The sequence below is a fragment of the Antennarius striatus genome, chromosome 20, assembly GCF_040054535.1.
Source record: "Antennarius striatus isolate MH-2024 chromosome 20, ASM4005453v1, whole genome shotgun sequence".
NCBI classification, from domain to species: domain Eukaryota; kingdom Metazoa; phylum Chordata; class Actinopteri; order Lophiiformes; family Antennariidae; genus Antennarius; species Antennarius striatus.
Window position 1 is genome coordinate 15223536 of NC_090795.1, and position 20165 is coordinate 15243700.

The 20165-nt window shown below is 44.2% G+C and overlaps 1 protein-coding gene across 2 annotated transcripts in view; it reads right to left on the minus strand.

Annotated features, from left to right (window-relative positions):
• rac3b (Rac family small GTPase 3b) overlaps nucleotides 1-13778 on the minus strand; it is a 50659-nt gene extending 36881 nt beyond the window's left edge. The window contains exons 1-5 of one of the 2 annotated variants that reach the window (XM_068304518.1): nucleotides 13493-13778; nucleotides 10710-10781; nucleotides 9345-9462; nucleotides 7304-7366; nucleotides 6606-6765 (exon numbers count right to left, since the gene is read on the minus strand). In XM_068304518.1, coding sequence (XP_068160619.1) covers nucleotides 6606-6765; nucleotides 7304-7366; nucleotides 9345-9462; nucleotides 10710-10781; nucleotides 13493-13527 — 448 coding nt within the window. In that variant the 5' untranslated portion in view covers nucleotides 13528-13778. The remainder of the gene's footprint in view (nucleotides 1-6605; nucleotides 6766-7303; nucleotides 7367-9344; nucleotides 9463-10709; nucleotides 10782-13492) is intronic. The other variant, XM_068304517.1, reaches the window with a different exon arrangement.
• Between the last annotated feature and the right edge of the window lie 6387 nt (nucleotides 13779-20165).

Consider the following 20165-nt stretch of genomic DNA (forward strand, 5'->3'; position numbering starts at 1 on the left):
AGCATTTTGTGTTTGCCTTCCAAATTCTAATCTTGCCTGTTCCTAAATATCTCTCCCATACCTGGATTTTGCATCGGCTTTCTGTCTCCATGTGCTAGTTTGTTTTTGCCCTACTGGACTTAGTTTGCTTCACATCTTTTCTGTGTTTACTCACTCTCATAAGTACTGCACCAAAATATCATTTTGGACTTCCAACATTCAAACAGATGGGCTTCTTCTTGACGATGTGCCCCTCCTATATTGTACACCAATAGCTTTCCTGCATATTTTAAACCAAATATCCCGATTCCCTGTTAGTCTCACTATTGTCAATATGACCTGATAGCTGTTCCAGATCATTCTGAAATCCAAAAAAGATTGTAACTTCCCAGGGCATCTTATTCAGGCCACATTCATTGACAGACTAGGTTTACTGGACCAAAATCCACCACCCGCAGACAGGTGGTTGAGTTGAGCATCTGAGTAATACTTGCCTGTCTTAAATTTGTAAATGTAAAAATAGTGAGAAACATAACTAGAAAAATGTTCTCCAGACATTCATGGGGTATTTCCCTTTTTCCCTATTTGCAGTACTGTAATTCTTTCCTCCCTAATCTCGCCTGCAGAAATAATAATTCCTGTTGCTCTACAGGCGAGTCACAACTACAGGGGTAGTAAACACTGTGTGTAATTTATTCCGGTGATAGTGGCACAGAATTTGAAGATTTTACAACAAATGATGTGGAGATATTGCAGACAGGGTTAAGCTGTAGGAATTCAAATGGGTTTGTGTGCAAGAAGCTGAGTTTGTGGACACTACATCAGTACCCGAAACACTTGAGCAATTTTTATGGGTGCCTTTACTCCAGGTGAAGAAATGTCATGAGTGCCTGTAAAACAGAAATATGCAGCTGAGGCAATTTGCTTCAGAATATTAAGTGCTTGCATCAACCCCAACTTCTAGCATGAAAAGGAGGCCATATTTCTTTTTGTTTTTGTCTAAAATTTGAGTGAGATGATTTAGAGCCTGTGTTGCCGAATTCAACATCAACACTAAAGGGTCACATTTTCTGGTTATTAGCCTTATGCTGTTGCATCCCTGTAGCTTGTCATGTAACCCATGTCTAGACCTGATTGTTAATTTTTTTCATGGATAGATAAATTAGGAATCCTGGAGGAAATTGTGTATACCCACTGCTCACAGTCATAATTGCACATAAATAAATGCTAGGTAAATAAATGCAATAGAAAAACACGGACAGTAAAGGACATATACTACACAAGAAGACCATCTAGAGAAAGATTCAACTAAGTAGAGAGATTCAACTAAACAAACACTAGAAAAGAACAGATAGCAGCATACTCATATTGTGGGCAAGGCACTTCCCCCTTACATTATAAGACACCTCATCGTCCCAATTGCTCCACAAACACCATAAACACCCAGGTCCCACTACACTGTATCTCAAGCCATCTCCTGCCACCCTTTTATCTGTTTGCTGTTGACCTAGTTGCTACCACCCTCCTCCTCCTGACAGATTAATTGTACCCCGATAGCACAGGGTACAAAGGAGGACCTCAATTTCTCTGTGGAGGAGCTCTGTGATAGCAGTCAGTCATCCCGTCACCTGATGCACATATATACACATACGCAGTGCTAAACCAGCTACAACAAGTCATCTACAATTTTTTTTTACATACAATTTTTAGCCCGCTTTTTTTTTTTGTCTTACACTTAAGTATAAGTGTAAAAATGAGTGGAGGAGCTGGACCAAGTAAGAAACAATCACTTAATTTTTTTATATAGAATAGAAGGAGGGTTTCTTTTTTCACTATGACATTTTCAAAGAAGGGAAACTTAAGCCAGCATTTTCGGACTATTCACAGAAACTATGACACCAAGTTTTCACCAAAAAAGTGAGCACAGACAGACAAAGGTGACGGAACTAAAAAGCCAGTTGACAGCAGTCATTTTTCCTCACAACAGCAAGTGTTTCGCACTGCAATTAGAGAAATCTATGGACTTGAGTGACACAGCCTAAATGTGCATTTTTAACCATATGGTCTTTACGATATCACTGCAAAGGGGTCGCTATTAACGGTGCTGTACATGAACGAACAAAGACAGGAGAGGACATATTTGTGTTGTTAAAAAACTTTATTGAGAAAACCGAGCTCCCACTGTAAAAACTGGTGTCCATCACCGTGAGCACCTTCAATGGCTGGATGCTTGCGTGGATTTATTGCCAAGTAATTACCAGTGCATAATCCATCAACAGGCGTTATGCTCTAAAATGCTCAATATGAAAGTGCCAGATCTCTTCAAAGATGACTGTTTCGTGAACATCTGGAGAAGGCTGACTGCGACCACTCTGAGTTGTTGCTACATACTGACGTGAGATGGCTTAGTTGAGACTCTAAGACCTCTGTCAAAAGATTAAGAAGCTGTTCCATGTAACTGGACATGCAGAATACAAGCAGCTTAATGACCGTCAGTCATAGTCACTCCAAAATCTTAAGTCATATTGGTTGGAAATGACATATTTCCCTTTTTGCTCTGTTGCCTTATTTGCTATGACACAGGAACATCTATATCAGGGATGGGCAACCTTAATGATATAGATGGCCAAAATTTTCCCAGCACTAGCTGCGAGCCACATTAGAACCGTGACTTTTAATCATTTTGTGCTTCGTAAAAAATGTATTTTATGAAACAACAAAGTAACTCATTATGGTTATTAACAGCATTTATTGTATTTGTTATAGCATATTTAACATTCAGATACACTTTTATAATGCCTCTGCAAAGACATTTATTTTCATTATTTGAAAAAAGGGCAGATTTTTCAAATGCCATTATAACTATGAATAAAGTTCAGAACTAAAACAGAAAGTGCAATATCAACCATTATGTTTGTACATAATGGCTTCAGTTTGAACTATTTTTACACAACGCTCCCTTTTCACGTGATGAAGTAAGCATGTAACTTCCTGAAAATGCCCTGACTCACGTTTACCTAACCGTTAGCAACTGTCTTAATGAAACAACTGTGCTTTATCAGTGTCACTTTCAACGTTTTTGCTTCCAATTTGCATGAGCTGGAAGAGTGTTTCATCTGACAGCCTCTTTCTCTCTTTTGACATGGCTGGCCATGAGAAATCCCAAAGCAGTGGGAAATGGGATTCGGGAAATGTCTGCAGTATGAAATCCCGTCCTCATTTCTCTTTGAGTGAAAGAGGCAGAGTTTCTGTTGTCGGTTTAGTCCTTTGGAAAATTGTTTCTCATATACACATTTCTGCACTTTTTCACAATAAGGAAATGTGTCAAATTTGGAAACAGGGATGTGAAACTGTCTCGGAACAGTGGCAGTTTAACATCTTCCCTACAGTTGTACATTGAGATGATTTCAATGTGAGGTCATGTCTACAAGAAAGGCCAAGTCACTCACAAAAGCTGTGTCATGGAACTTGCGGCGGTAACTTCCATGACTCCATGTGGTAGAGCGGGCGGTAGAGCGGGTCATCCAATGTTCTGAGATTGGCGGTTCGATTCCCGCTCCCGCCCAAAAAAAAACACCCGGATGGAGCTGAGCTGAGAGGGGACAGCACCCTTGAGCAAAACCCCTCTCACAAGTTGCTCATTTGGGTGCTCCACAAAGGGGCTGCCCGCCACTCTACCTCCCATTGCATGCTTACAGGCCCCCTTGTGTGTGGTTGTGTGTATTACAGGGCCTGTACACACTAATATGCATGCGTGTGATTGACTAACAAAAACTAGTGCACACTCTTGATTTCCCTTCAGGGATTATAACAGTGTATAAAAAAAATAAAAAAATAAGCACTTGTATCAAAACAAAGACTGGGGAGTTCATTGCACAATGCAAAAAATCTTTCCAAATACTTTCTGAGGCTCATCCATCTGATATCAGTATGTATCTGTAAATCCCCATGAGACAGCATTCATCTCTTCCAAAAACTAACTGATCGAGAGAACCTGTTCAACCCTCAAATGAGATTGGTAACTTTGGCCATGGCCACTGTGGCGCCATGAGTAGCGCTGTCGCCTCACACACAGAAAGATGGTTCCACGTACGAGGCCCGCTCTATGTGGATTTTGTATGTTCTCCCTGTGTCTGTGTGGGTTCACTCCGGATTCTCCGGCCTCCCCCAAACTCCATAATCATACACCTAAGGTGAATTCATCGGTCCAAAAATTGCTCGTAGGTGTGAGTGTGTATGACTGATTGTTTTTCTCATGTGTTTCTGCAGTGCACTGGCATTGTGCCCACAGTGTTCCCCGCCTCTCACGCACAAGTCAGCTGGGTTAGGCAGCAGCAATCCCACTGTAAGCGGAACGAGGGGTAGAAGACGAATAAATGATGACTGAACTTTGGTCACTAAATCCATGACATGACTGAAGTGAAGTGTCTTTGCAGAGTGTCTCCTGTAAGTTAAAAATAAAAAATATTAAAACTTAAAAATAGTTTGCACAGTAGTTTGCATTATTAATTCCGTAAACAGTTACCCACCTGATGTATGATGCAATGCACCACGGGGCATGCAGCGCCGGTCTGATGGAGGAACTCAGTGAATCCATTGTGTATTTTCTCCATTGACAGAGCGCCATCATTCACAACGGCTGAAACTTTGTCAAAGCACCATTCTTTCTCACTACAGTTTTTAGAGTGATGAAAGTGTGCCCTTTGTGTTATCATACAAAGAATGTAGCCGCAGGAGGACACAAGCCAGTGTCTTATTGTGCCGGTCCCAAGCTCGGATAAATACAGTACAAAGAACACACATTTCAGTGACTCTTTAAACATTTAAATAAACTCAATGAAGTCAATGGTTCTTGTGAAAATGAAGTGCAGGCACACATCTGTCACATCTATACTGTCATCCAGTGCCATGGAAGAATATTTGCAGTTATGTATTATGTCTTTTAGTTTTGCCTCAACATTATTGTAAATGTTGAAAATTCTTAACCTCCGTGATAGGGGATGATGATAGAGAGTGTTTCAAAGTTTGCAGGCATCTTATCATCTCCGCCAAGTGATTTAGTCATCTCTATTGCAAACTGACTTGCCATTTGGCTGTCTGACCGCAAGATGGCAGATCTCAGTCCATCTCAGTCATTCTCCGTTATGTCATTGGGTATCACACTTCACACAACTTGCCTGCAGTGACTCACACTGGTGTATGAACTGGTTCTCCTGACCTACCTGGTGAAATAAAGTTTTTTCTATTGCCAGCTTTAGTGACTCTTGTGAATTTTACATATTCGTTTTGAGGGAAGAAACTCTGGGCAGGACCCAGACTCTTTTGGACAGACATACACCTTGACTGGTAGGGTGGAAATGAAATACAATGAAGATAAGGACAGGGTAAGGGAAAAAAGAGACAGAGAGGGACAGTGGCACATAAGCCAGATAGAGTCAGTGTCTTGGACTGGGGACCAGAAGTCACTGGTTGAATTGTGAACTGGCAGTGGGAGGTGGGAGGTGAACTTCCATTAAACAAAAATATTCACAATTTTTCCATTTCTCCATTTGAATTTTGAACCCGAACCATTATATTTCGATCTCAAGACTCACCTGCGAGATTCACTTGCGTGATTCAGTCTAATTAAAATGGACTCAACGGCAACATGACGTCTGCTCATTATACATGCTGTAGTGAAAGAATTACGAGTTGTGACAATGATTGCTTTCTTGACTAAATAACAATCAAAAGTTTTACTGTGGATAGTATGGATAAACATGCAGAAGAAGCCAAGCGAAAACCAGCAAAAATTCAAACATTTGTACCGCAATGGACGAGATGGTTTCCATGGGAGAAGCACGGCTAAATGTCAGCACCCAAGACAAAATAAGAGGGTGCAGCTCACATAAATTAGTGTGGAGATGGTTCTTTCAGATTGGTACAGTGTACACAGGGAAATATATGAATTAAGGGCAAAGAAAACAAGGGAGTGAAAAGCAAAAATGGAAAAAGTTTATCTTTTTTATAGAAAGCGTTTTTTTGTTTTGTTTTAGAATGACCACTTGGCCGTAACATTCATTCATTCATTCATTTTCTGCCACTGTATCCGCCATAGCGGATCACGGGGAGCTGGAGCCTATCCCATCTGGCATAGGGCGTGAGGCGGGGGACACTCCGGGCACGAAGCCAGTGCGCTGCGGAGCCACACGTAAAGACAGACAAACACGCACACACACACTCACTCCTACAGGCAATTTGGGACTGGCCAATCAACCTAAAGCGCATGCAGACACGGGAAGAACATGCAAACTCCACACAGACCAGGACGTGAACTACCTCAATAAAAAATAACAACTTGGAAAATGTGACAAAAATTGTATAATTTTGTATCCATTTCCCACATGTTTATTGGCTGTGGCTCTTTGACTCATCCTTGTTGAGTTCTATTGGTAATAATTTATGAAAGTTCCTGATTGATCCTTCTTGGCACAATTTTTGATAAATAATTATATGATATATATCATACTCTTAATATCTGAACCAAGTTGTCAATTACAAGGCTGACTTTGGCATCACCGTAGGAATTACGATTATTGGATAAATCATAGAACACAGTGTATACAGTAGTTGTCAAACAGCCTCACCAATCTCTCTTGCCATGGCCAGACCCTGTGGGTAGGTGATTGGTGAAAGCTTCTTGTCTCTCAGCCTCTCAATGGTGTCCTTGTCATCTCGTAGATCCAGCTTGGTGCCCACCAGGATGATGGGTGTGTTTGGGCAGTGGTGTCTCACCTCAGGGTACCACTATGGCACCGCACACACAAATGCATATGTACAGTACATATGCATGTGCAAAAGATAAAGTCAGTTAGAGAGCACAAAGAGAAGAGTTAGCTGGATACAAAGACATAGCACTGAACTCCCTAAAACTATTAGTTCTCTTATATAAACACAATGTATCCTCACACAAAAGTAAATTTCCAGTAACATCACTCGAAGAGATAATATGTCAGCCCAAAGGCATGCAGACTCTAAAGAGGGAGGATACACCTTCAGGAAAGTGTGATTTCACATGAGAGCATCTGATAATGCTCAGCAGATCAAATCACAACCAGACGTCACACTCCCCCTGCAGAGTGACTGGATCCATTCAGACCTCGCCTTGCAGCAAGCCTACGTGGTATGACACCAGTTCAAATCCAGACTGTTGCAACGTGAGGCCTGAACGAGTGCGACATAGATGTGATAAGCCAGGTGGAGCTATAGATGTGCCTCTTATGGTCAGACTCGGCATGGATTTTAGGACAAAGGGAGATGGTAAGTGGTCAGTCAGCGTACTGACCTTAGCTCGGACGTTCTCAAAGGAGGCCGGACTGACCAGGGAGAAGCATATCAAGAACACATCCTGGGAGAGAACCAGAGAGATGCCTAGTTGAGAGCAAGATTTAAATTTGTGTTTCCTGAGCCAGTGGGTCGATGGTTGATTTCAAGCCGGAGGCCGAAAAACGTTCCTATACTTGCTATGTGGAATGCACTATTGAATTCACATGAGATGTTAGAGCAGACCTTATTTGATTTTTCTGATGTCCTTCTGACTAAATATCATGTTAAATGCGGAAGATAGCCTTATGAAATTTGAATTTGGTTTGGAGATGTTATTTTGATGCTATTGTATTATTATTATTATTACATCACAATAATAATATTATTATTATTATATTATTATTAAGGTCTCTGTATCAGTGAAGTCACTATGATTTACCTTTGTGTCCACGTCACAATGCGAGTTTTCATGTTCATATAGTAGTATAACTTGAGTTGGGCACTGAAAGCTTGTGAACAAATGTTAAGACCCACACCTGAAGTTTGGTGTTGGTATCAAATTGTAAAGTTTCAACTTCCTGTAATTACAAAACTGCAATTTCAACAGTAAATAATATAACACATAAAATCAATAGTATGTAAATTTTCATAGAGGGAATCTATCCACAGATCTGTGATCAGCTGGACAAACTGTTTTTCCTCTGAACACTTAGCCTGATAACTGGATCAGAATATAAAAAAAACTTATTTAACTTCAGGTCAGTGATAAATAGATAGACAGATGGATGGATAGATTGGTGGGCAGACGGACAGACAGATGGACCAATGGATAAACAGACAAACAGACAGAAAAACAGAAAGATAGATACAGGGCCTTTCGAAAGTATTGGACAGGGGGCCAATACTTCTGCACATCCTACTTTTCAGTTTTTTATTTGTAAACACAATATAAAATGTTGAATAAATTTGGTTCCACTTCATGGTTGTGTCTTACATGTTGTTGATTCTTGAAAAATATTTTCAGTTTTCTATCTTTAGGTTTGAAGCCTGAAATGTGGCAAAATGTCAAAAAGTTAATGGGGGACAATACTTTCGAAAGGCACTGTAGATAGATAGATGGATGGATGGATGGATGGATGGATGGATGGATGGATGGATGGATGGATGGATGGATGGATGGATGGATGGATGGATGGATGGATGGATGGATGGATGGATGGATGGATGGATGGATGGATGGATGGATGGATGGATGGATGGATGGATGGATGGATGGATGGATAGATAGATAGATAGATAGATAGATAAGATGATTCCTCAATCTTGAATGTTTTATAATTGAAATGCTGCATATCTATCACTTCAGTTAGATTACGTGTGTGTGTGTATATTCAATACGCACACACACATATAATACACATATATATATATACATACATACAGTATATATACTGTATATATATATATATACACACATGTATTTACACATATATGTCATATATATATATCATATATGTCAGTTGACTTAACCACTGTACTATCCAGCTGCTATATATATATATATATATATATATATATATATGAGGCTGAGTTGCTGTCGTTCCCACACACATCCACTTTGTTATAATACAGCTGACAGTTGACTTTGGGATATTTAGGAGTGACCAAATGTCACAGCTGGATTTGTTGCACACCCTAACCCAAACCCTAGCCCAGTTCCACACTGGAATTGACTGAGCTGCTGAAAGCGACCAATTCTTTCACAAGTGTTTGTAAAAGCAATCTGAATGCCTAAGTGCTTGACTTGTGGCCATGGAAGTTATCAGAACACCCGATTCTGATTACAGTATTTGAATGGGTGAGCAAATACTTTTGGTAATAGTGTGTGTGTGTGTGTGTGTGTGTGTGTGTGTGTGTGTGTGTGTGTGTGTGTGTGTGTGTGTGTGTGTGTGTGTGTGTGTGTGTGTGTGTGTGTGTGTGTGTGTGTGTGTGTGTGTGTGTGTGTGTGTGTGTGTGTGTGTGTGTGTGTGTGTGTGGTTAAAGGGAAGGGGTGTGAATACCGTCTGTGGGTAAGAAAGTGGTCTGAGCCTATCATAGTCCTCCTGGCCTGCTGTATCCCAAAGTCCCAGATTCACAGGTTTCCCATCCACCATCACATTGGCAGAGTAGTTGTCAAAACTGCAGACAGATATTTCACTGAGTTAAATGCAGTTGAAAGTGAGGACTCTGCTGCATTTTAAAACATGTTTGCCTTTGAATTGAATAACTACCATTCAGAATGTGTTCTGACATAATTTACCTAGATCATAGTAATCCAAAGAGGCTACATAAAAAGCAACTTGACCATCATTCTGCGCTACCTGGAGAATATAGTCATTCAGACATTCATAAGTGACAAGATTATTAGCTGCTGAATGCAGAGTAATGCATCAACACAAAGATTCAACTTGTAGCTAATTGCACAAAAACTGTATTGATAGTCAACACTGTCAAATTTCTCAACAATACAGTCAATTAGTTTTATTTCTTCTTTGGAGCACTTGTTTTATTGTTTAATGCAATTTTTTTGTTGTTTTATCTTACAAAAATCAAGATGTTCTGGTCCAGTGCCCTGTGCAATGATACCAATGGTGACAAAGGATCTGAAAGTAGTCGTTAACAATTACATTTCTAAGATTGTGAACATAACCAAATATTTATGGAACACCTGGCATTCTCGAGGGATGCCTGCTTCAAACTTGTCCAGAATGTACAGCAAACTGGGGGAAAAAACCCCAACAACTTGGCTTGACTTGTTAAACAGGGAGATGAGTTACTGAATGGGTGTCCACATTGAGATATAGACAATGGGGATGCTGATGCACCTCAATGGTTGTTGTAATCCCAAGACCAGGCTGAGTATCGTACAAAAAGTTAGTTGCATTTTGCACAAAAGTCAGTCACGAATAACTTTAAAAGTCAGGAAACTTTTGAGCAAGATACACATGAAGGTGGATCTCAGGCACAAGGGAAAAAAACACCAGGTTGCTGTCATACCCCACATCTCAGTCCACACAGCTTCCAAACACCTTTCAGTGATGGTCAACATTAAAAAGTCAATGCACAGTCAACATTATAAATTCTATGCACATTCACAATTTATAAGTCACACCCTAACACAGACTCTTCACTTTTATTCACTATTTGAAAAAAAAACATTCTTTTTCTGGGCTGCTTTGATTTTAATGTATATTTGGAGGGAAATGGAAATACAGCTGTGAGAGGTCAAACCCATGGCCACTGCATGTGGACTGTAACATCCTTATATGATGTGCATGGCTAAACTACTGCTTTATTTTGTCAGAAGCTGCAGCTAAGTCAGCCTTGACCTAGATCATTAATTATATCATGTGCAGTATACAACATGCAGTGTGTGGGTTACTCACACAGTGGGGATATATTCACCAGGGAAGGCATTGGTGGTGTAACTAATCAGCAAGCAGGTCTTACCCACAGCCCTGTAGAGGACAGACAGCAGAGGATAAATGAGTACACATTCAGAATACAGTTACACAGTCACATGAATTAAAAACATGCATGTAAAACTGTGTACACAACTCACTATGAAATGAGGCCAGCGGCCACTCCCCTCCAATGGACCACACAAACACCGGCCTACATTCAAACTGCCTAAGGGACCCTAGTCCCTCATGATACCCTCCTCCCCCAACTCACACACAATCACTGACCCTCGCTTATATGCACAGACACAACATACATCATCCTTAAACTGATTATAACACTCTTCGCACGTCCCCAGTACTGCTCCATAGTGACATAGATTGGCAGTGAGATGGAGGGGTGTTGGCTATGTGCTTCTGCTTGGGTCAGGGGAAATTTCGTGTCAATATCTCTTTAGACACAATACATGACAGTGACACATTGCAAAGATATTGACATTAAGTACTTAAGTTCTTGGAAAAAAGACCAGCCTCTACATTTCTTACAATACAGAATGCCTCATGCATTCGTGCTTCAAGATGCCCGGCTTCACTACATGGCGGATTTTTAGTAGGTAGTTACGTGATACTGTATGCGCATGCATCCAGAAGTGTGCTGCGTTTAGTGACTCACGGAACACAGTACACTTCCGTGTATTAAAGTAACACTTAAAAGCGCTTTAAACAATCTATAAGAGTGTGGGAAAAGGTAATACAAATAGAAGGTAGTTTAATAACTGTATGGGGAGGGTTCACAAATGTTTAAATGTCTGTAAACAATAAAATAGTTTGTCGCTATATCGTGGAATTTGTTTTTTGCGGGTGGTCCTGGAACACATTAACCGTGAATAACGAGGTATTACTGTACATCTTGTGGTGGTTAATGTCACAATTTTTTCTTTGTCTACAACCTTCACCGCATACATGACCTTTATCAGCAAATAATCCATAACCTGTGTTTCTGTACCTACTTTAACAAGTCAAAATTAAAATCAGGCCAAATTGTTTGAGCAGTCATATCAGTGATGATACTGAATATCTGTGCATGACATTACTCATGTGAGCCTTCTTATTGAAACTCAGTGTTTCAATGAAGGTTCCTGTTCTAAATAAGAAATTACCACAAACTATAGCAACCTCATTACAAAGGAGTTTGTGACTGCCTCATTAAAAACCTTGAAACAAATCAAACTTAACTTTCATTTTGCTCTGCCTTGTTACAACACAATATATTTGAAAGCAAATTGCTACTGTCTCCCATTTGCTGTAGCCATTTTGAAGAACAAAAGTGATTCTAAGATTTAAAAAAAATCCGCTCTAATGTCCTCAAACATTGTCCAACAGGTTGGCCAGAATACAGATTGACACCCTCCACTCCTCTGATTGGCTTACAGCAATAGAATGTTTTCTGGATACACACCAATTACCTATAGCATTGAGTTCGCTGGCAGGTGAAGTGAATAACACTTAAATGACTGACCATCTTTAACACTGGTTTTCCCAGTCTGAAGTGGTCAGCATCCATGAAAAGTAGTTCATGGAAGGACAAAGATAATGGGGTCATAGTGGCCACCTATCATGTGGAGACTGAGAGCTGGCCCATATGGTTTGATACAATGGATGAGCTGCTGCAGCTCCAATTACTGAAGAAGTTGTTGCTGGTAATGATAAAAAGGTGTCAGAATACACAGTGCATTGCATCGCACGCAGCCCAGTCTGTTGCCTACGGAGCTGTAGCCACAGACCAGTCAGGGTGCCTATAGTGACCCCTGTCCGCTGGAAACAACAGGGGACCTGCACATGTTTAGTCAGGCAGTCAGAATGATATGGCTGATTGAGAAGATGACCAAGCCACAGTTGTCTTTGCAAACAAACAAACAAACAAACAAACAAACAAACAAACAAACAAACAAACAAACAAACCAACAAAAAAGATTAATATAAAGTGTAACAGGAGACAGACAGAGTGGTAGAAAGACACCCTGGGAAACAAGGTTTTTGTTGGTGAAATTAGTGTCCTCAATTTAAATAAAGCAAATAAAAGTTCTCTCTCTTTCTGAGCAAAGATTTGACAACGACTCACCTCCATATGTGCAGAAATAGTAACAGTAAAACAGCCTGCTCAGCAGTGTGACTTTGTTCACTTTAGAGTGTGCAAACAAGCAGAGATTTCTGGTCTTCTTCAAGTGGACATGCATGTATGATCCAGATACAAATAAATAAAAACAACAAAACAATCATTTTTGTAGGTCTACATAGAATTAATACATCGTGTAAAGGTGAATTCAGGTCACTTTTTTTGAGATAGCAGCATGACCTTAATCATTAGAGACATAATTTCAGTCTGATTTTAAAATTCATTTTTTAAATTTTCAAAATGATTATTAACTAGCTGTTCTTACAGCAGATACAGGGTATCGGGGCCTGTTTGCCATAAAAAGGCCAGATTCCTGAGCGGGCATCAGCACCTCCGCCTGCCTCCAGTGTCCTACGAGGCGTGTACTCATCCATGCGTGGCGCATCATTACAGCTGTCACATTAAGGGATCAAACTGAATGCAGTCAAGAAAATGACTGGGTACGTAAAGAATTCTATCGACGACAGAAACCTATAGAGAAAATGTGCTCGATGAGCCCCAGCCCCTCGTCCTGAACGAAATGCTCCCATCGTTTATCTCTCCGTGGAATCACGCTGGAGAAGCACGTTCAGCATCTCGCCACAGCTCTTACCCGTCGCCGACAACCACACATTTGATCGCTTGCATTTTTGCTGGAGGTGAAGGCTTCCCAGGTATTGGCGCTGGTGATGAACAGTCTGCGTTCAGGTCTCGGATGAGAGCAGCGATGAGGGCTAGTCCGCTCGGCGATGGAGCCGCAGTGAAGAGAGTCAGTGACGAACAGTGCCGAGGACGCACGGAAAGAAACGAGTGTGTTTAAAGGGGCAGACAGGAACCCCCCACCCGAGTGTATTCACTGCATGTCATTTCCACACTCAATTCTTGTGTTTTCTTTCGTGCGCTGTACGACCCTCCGAAGGATGTCTGTGAAAGTTTCCATTGTTTATCGAAGGGAAACGAGGCATCGAGGACCACCAGAATACTGGCTCCAACACCAAATTAAACCAAATTCACATTGTGGTAAAATAAGATGAAATATTATTTGTGCATAACCACTCTGTCTTCCTGTTACGATACCAGGCTTGTTTATCCGGAATCTGCGTGGTGAATTATAAGCAGAACGAAATATGTTTTTCTCTTCTTTATTGATCCAGAGCCCACTAGGCTCACCTGAACACTCAATTGAACACAGGCACATAACGCATGTCGCACTCTACAGAACAAGAGCATTATATTTAAATGGAATCACTTCCGGGTACAACAGGAAGTCCTAAAATAAGAGCGTCACAGGATCGTACTTCACACCCCCACTCGTTGTTATCTTACCACATCACACATCAAAACAAAAACATTTCTGGAAAACATTTCCGACTGTGGGGCGCCAGTGGCTCAGTGGTAGAGCGCGCGGTAGAGCAGGTCATCCAATGTTTCAAAGATTAGCGGTTCGATTCCCGCTCCCGTCCAAAAGAATAACTGGAGGTGAGCTGACAGGGGAATGACATGTACTTCTGCTTTCATCAGACTCCACTGTGAATGTGATTAACGTGTGTGTAAAAGTAAATGGCCTTCGTTGATCAGATTCCCTGATTCAGAGTCCGTCATTTCATGTTAAATCTCATCCACGTTACATTGGTGTCAGAAGTGGGATATCACTACGACGGAATTAATGAATGACATTGCGGATCTTATTCAACGAATAGAAACCATGGAGGGAGCCCACCGCAAGACAGTGAAAGGGATCTCTAGTGGACGTCAACAAGTCAACCTTCCGGATGGAGCCAGTGAGCAGAAATCAACAGTGGAGGTAGGACGACAGAGGACGGTGACCCGGACGTGGATGGACGGAGGAGGTATAGCACGCCCCCTACTGGCTCCAGAAAGTACTGCACCCACACATGTGGAACACGGAGCTGCTAGGATCCCTGGTCAAGGACCCAACCACAATGCAGTGAAACTACCACGTTTTAATGGAGAATCATCACCGGAGACCTATTTCGTCCAAGTGCAGCTTGCAGCGCAGTTCAAAAAATGGTCTGCAGAAGAAACAGCCATACAAGTCGCTCTTGCCCTGGAAGGCAAAGCACTACAGGTGCTTACAGACCTCCGGCCACAAGAGCAGTTAAGTTGGCAGGCAATTAAAGGGGCCCTCCAGCAGCGTTTTGGCCGGCATATTCATGTCGATGCTGCACGAGATAGACTGAGTTGTAGTCAAAGAAAGAATGGAGAGAGCTTTGGTGCCTTCGCCGCAGATCTCCGCCATCATGCGCGGCAAGGCTACCCAAGTTTTGATGTTGGTGCCCAGGAGGAGTTAGCCCTCCAAGCTTTTGTTCGAGGTCTTCAGCCCCAAAGACTCAAGGAGCACATCCAGTTGCGTGCGCCAGTGTTTGGAAGAAGCCCTGGAAGAGGCACAATGTGAGGAACATGTGCTCAGTTGAAAATGGCGTACCCCGAGTGTGCACCAAGTCCGGCAGGCAGATGTGGAACAGAGTGAGGATGAGCCAATGACCTGTCAAGCCATCGGCGTGTCTCCACCACAGCCATGACGCAGAGTCAAGAGGACCGTCCGACAGAACCTGGAGGGGTGTTTCAGATGCGGAGAACCAGGACACATGAGATGGTACTGTCCCACCCCGTCACCCAGAAGCTTCGGGCCCCAACCGCTGTTAAACTAGAACGGGGTGGCACAACAGGGGAACTGAAACCCACTGCTGAGCCCTTTTTCCCCACCATGACATGACTTCAAGTGGGTCACCTGGGCCACGTCCATGGGCTGTATGTGAACTGTGATATAGACGGCACCCGGCTGGAGAGCCCTGATCGACACAGGGTCCACCATTTCCTTGATCCGGCCGGGTATCCTGCCCGGCACTGATGGCCAAAGGTTTCAAGGTTGGAGACCCACCGGGCTTCGGGTCACAACAGTCACCGGTCAGCGCACGAGGATGCTGGGAGAGAAGTCAGTTCGAGTGGTAGTCACTGGCAATGTCACTGACCACCAGTTTTGGCTAGCGAAGATGCATGAACCCTGCATAATTGGACTGGACCTGCTGGGAAAATGGGAGGCTGTGGTGGACGTCTCAGCAGCTGTTCTCCAACTGGGAACCAAGGCCGTGCAGCTTCATGCAGCTGATGAGACATCACCGACAATGGCAAACGGGCTTGTGGCGGGTCTCCCAATGACCAAAGAGCTGATCCTGCTTCCAGTTGCTAACGACGGTGACCCTGAGCTCACCGGGCCCGGGAACCAGGTACATCCAACCCCACAACCAAAGTCAGAAGAGACCAAACAGACTATAGATGACCTGTTCCACCGGATCTGCGACGGGTTGGAGCAGAAGAACCAGCTGAGAGGACTTTTGGACAAGTTCTGTAACATCTTTGCGGCTAGAGATGAGGACTGCACCCACACCAATCTAGTGCAGCATCACATCAACACTGGTACGTCATGCCCCATCCGTCTTCATCCTCGTTGGTTGCCCTTGGCCAAGCAAGCTGCAGCAGAGGAGAAACTCAAGGAAATGGCGGAGGCTGAAGTGATTGAGCCCTCCACAAGCTCCTAGGCAGCCCCGGTGGTTTTGGTCAAGAAGAAAGATGGCACTTGGTGGTTCTCTGTGGATTACCGATGCCTCAACGAGGTAACCAGGAAGGACTCGTACCCGCTTCTGCAGGTGGACGTCGCCCTCGACTGTGTGGCGGGGTCCAGATGGTTCAGTACCCTCGACCTTCGCACTGGCTATTGGCAAGTGGAGCTGGCGCCAGATGCATGGCCAAAGACCGCCTTTTCCATCTGCCAGGGACTGTGGCAGTTCAGGGTGATGCCCTTCGGGCTGTGCAATGCCCCAGCGACCTTTGAGCGCCTGATGGAAAGGGTTTTGTCAAACATCCCTCGGCAGCAGTATGTGGTCTATCTGGATGATCTCCTCGTCCATGCGACTGACTTTGAGGCTGAACTTACTGACTTGGAAGCAGTATTCGACGCCATTCGACGGGCTGGGCTGCGCCTCCATCCCAAGAAGTGTCATCTGTTCCAGCGGGAGAGTCCTTCCTAGGGCACGTGGCAGGGGTGGCTACCGATTCAGCGAAAGTTGCAGCAGTGGCAGAGTGGCCAGTACCGCGCAATGTAGGGGAGCTCTGGAGTTTCCTGGGCCTCGCACCATACTACCGGCGGTTTGTAAAGGACTTCGCCACTGTCGCCAACCCCCTGCACCGGTTGACACAGAAGGGCCAGGTGTTTTGCTGGAATGAGAACTGTGCCCAAGCCTTCACTCAACTCCAATCCACACTCACTAGGGCACCAGTGTTGGCATACCTGGCTCCGCAGATACTGTTCATCGTGGACACTGACGCCAGCAATGTGGGAGTTGGTGCTGTGTTGTCTCAGGAAGGGGAGCGTGGTGAACAGGTCATTGCCTATTTCAGTCGTTCCAAGAGGAACTACTGTGTCACTCGGCGGGAATTGCTGGCTGTCGTTCTGGGTCTTCATCACTTCCGTCCATACTTATATCTGCAGAGATTCCTCCCGCGCACGGACCACGCCTCGCTCATCTGGCTTCTTAATTTTAAAGAGCCAGAAGGACAGCTGGCAAGATGGCTGGAGATACTGCAGGACTATGACTTTGAGATTCGCCATCGGCCGGGGCGACTGCATATGAATACTGATGCATTGTCTCGATGGCCGTGTGTGGAAGGAGACTGTCGACCGTGCCAGCAGGCTGAGGATCGAAGCGTAGTTACTCCCCATGTGGCCGCCCTGGGAAATCAGCAGCCGGGGGTGGTCGACCCCTGGACAGTGATGCAGGAGACCCCTGACGCCATCGGGCTTCACAGACCTGGAACCTGAGAAGCTTCGTCATGGACAGAGCCAGGATCCTGCTCTCACTTGTGTTTTGGACTGGATAGAGGCAGGCTGGAGGCCGAGCTGGGCGAAAGTCTCCCCTCGTAACACGGAAACCCAGGCCTTGTACTCCCAGTGGTCCACACTTACCGTACAGGGTGGCCTCCTGCACCGCCGCTGGGAAACTCCTAATGGGAGCCGCGAAGTGCTTCAGTTGCTGGTGCCCCGCAGCCTTCGTCATACTGTCCTCCAGCTGGTTCATGGTTCAGTGGGAGCAGGGCATTTTGGGGTCACCAAGACCCTCCATCGCCTAAGGTCACGGTTCTATTGGCCGGGATGCCGTCATGATGTGGAAATGTTTGTGCACCGGTGTGACACCTGCACTGCCAAAAAGGGGCCCACCCGGCGCTTGCATGCACCCCTACAGCAATACCAAGTGGGGGCCCCCATGGAGTGGGTGGCTATCGACGTGCTGGGCCCATTTCCCCTCACGGAACGAGGCAATCGTTATGTTGTGGTTGCCATGGACTACTTCACCAAGTGGCCTGATTCCTATGCAGTGCCTGACCAGAGTGCAGTCACCACCACCGAGTGCCTGGTGAATGAGATGTTCTGCCGGTTCGGTGGTCCAGAGGAGCTTCACAGTGACCAAGGGCACAATTTCGAGGCCCAGGTGTTCGGTGAGGTCTGCCGACGGCTGGGCATCCGGAAAACCCGGACCACACCGCTGCATCCACAGAGCGATGGCTTGGTGGAGAGATTCAACCGCACCCTGGCCACTCAACTCGCCATTCTCACCAGCCAGCAGCAACGGGATTGGGATGTGCACCTGCCCCTGGTCCTGTGGGCATACAGGACTGCGGTACAGGAGTCTACCAAATGCACCCCGGCAGCTCTGATGTCTGGACGGGAGCTTCGCACCCCTGTGGACCTGGTGTTTGGGTCACCTCTGGAACCAGAGGTGGCATGTACCCCTGACCTGGACTATTACTACCTGCTTCGAGAGCAGCTCCGGAACGTGCATGAGCTCACCAGGCAGGAACTTACGGCTGCAGGATGCTGGCAGAAGCGGGCCTATGATTCCAACTCCAGAGGTCAGGACTTCACAGACTTCACGGAGGGGGCATTGGTGTGGGTCCCATCTTCCGGGTCCCACCACCGAGGGTACAAGGAGAACCCAACAACAGCGTCGTCTTCCCTCACACCTCTGGGACTATGTGGTGGACACCTGGGTTGCTGGGGACAGCTAACTGGCTAGGAGGGGGCTGTGTAGCGTGTCTTGGAGAATGGCGCCCGAGGACTTCCCAGCATGTCGTGCGGGTGTAATGGGGGGGGGTGGGTGGGAGCGGCACCATGTACTTCTGCTTTCATGAGACTCCACTGTGAATGTGATTAATGTGTGTATAAAAGTAAATGACCTTCATTGATCAGATTCCCTGATTCAGAGTCCGTCATTTCATGTTAAATCTCATCCATGTTACAATACGTTATTGGTTTAAAACGCAGGAAGAATTTAAAAAAAGGATTGGCAGATTCAAAACTTTCTTCGGGGCCAAGCAAAGATGGTGATTTATCTAAGCACGAGGAAAAAAGGTTGGGTTGAAGGTTCATCAGACTGCAGTGCAGAAACCATTTCAAGAAGAATGTGTCAAGCATAAATCAGAATAGATTTTAAATATTTCAGACCTTTGAGTGGTTTAGACACTTTTACGAGCTTACAGTGTGTTAAGGGTGTCCTATGTTCTGTGTCACGTGAGGAACTTGTGTTCAGTCAGTGGTTGGTTTATTTCATGTACTGCTTATGTTCCTACATTTCACATTACTTGTTGTTGAAATGTGAGTTCCTGTTTGCGTGTCTCTCTTTTGGATTTTGTGTCAACATGACTGTCTTGTATTTCGACTTCTATGAATAAATGTGGTTTCACAAATAAATAAAAAAATAAATCTAAAATGTGAAAGAAAAGTTGTACAGAAATCAAGCCGACAGAACTGTAGGTAAGAAGTATTCTAATCCCATAAAACTATAAATGGATGCATTAAAGACAGACAACGAGTTAAAATTAAATATATTAGTCCAAATATGAGTACAATGTTAAATGAATGAATGAGTGAATAAAAATCTATAAATATTATGGGCCGTTGTGCGAGCATTTAGTTGGGGTTTCCCTTATTGTTGGAGTTATCAGACTCAGGCTGTGATATATTTTGAGTTGCAGTCAAGAAGCACTGGAAAAAGGGCGTATTAGTTTAGAGTTACCAGAACTACTGTACTAGTAGTACAGCTCAGCACAGTTCATCTGGACAGAGTGGTTAGGGAGGTATGTCTCCTCACAGAAGACATACTAGAGTAGTAGAGCCTTTAGAGTAGTAGGGCCTTTCAGAATAGCAGAAACTTTTTTAGAGCCATGCTCCCATTCAGAAGGTGGCGGTGATGCACCGAAGAGGAGGAGGA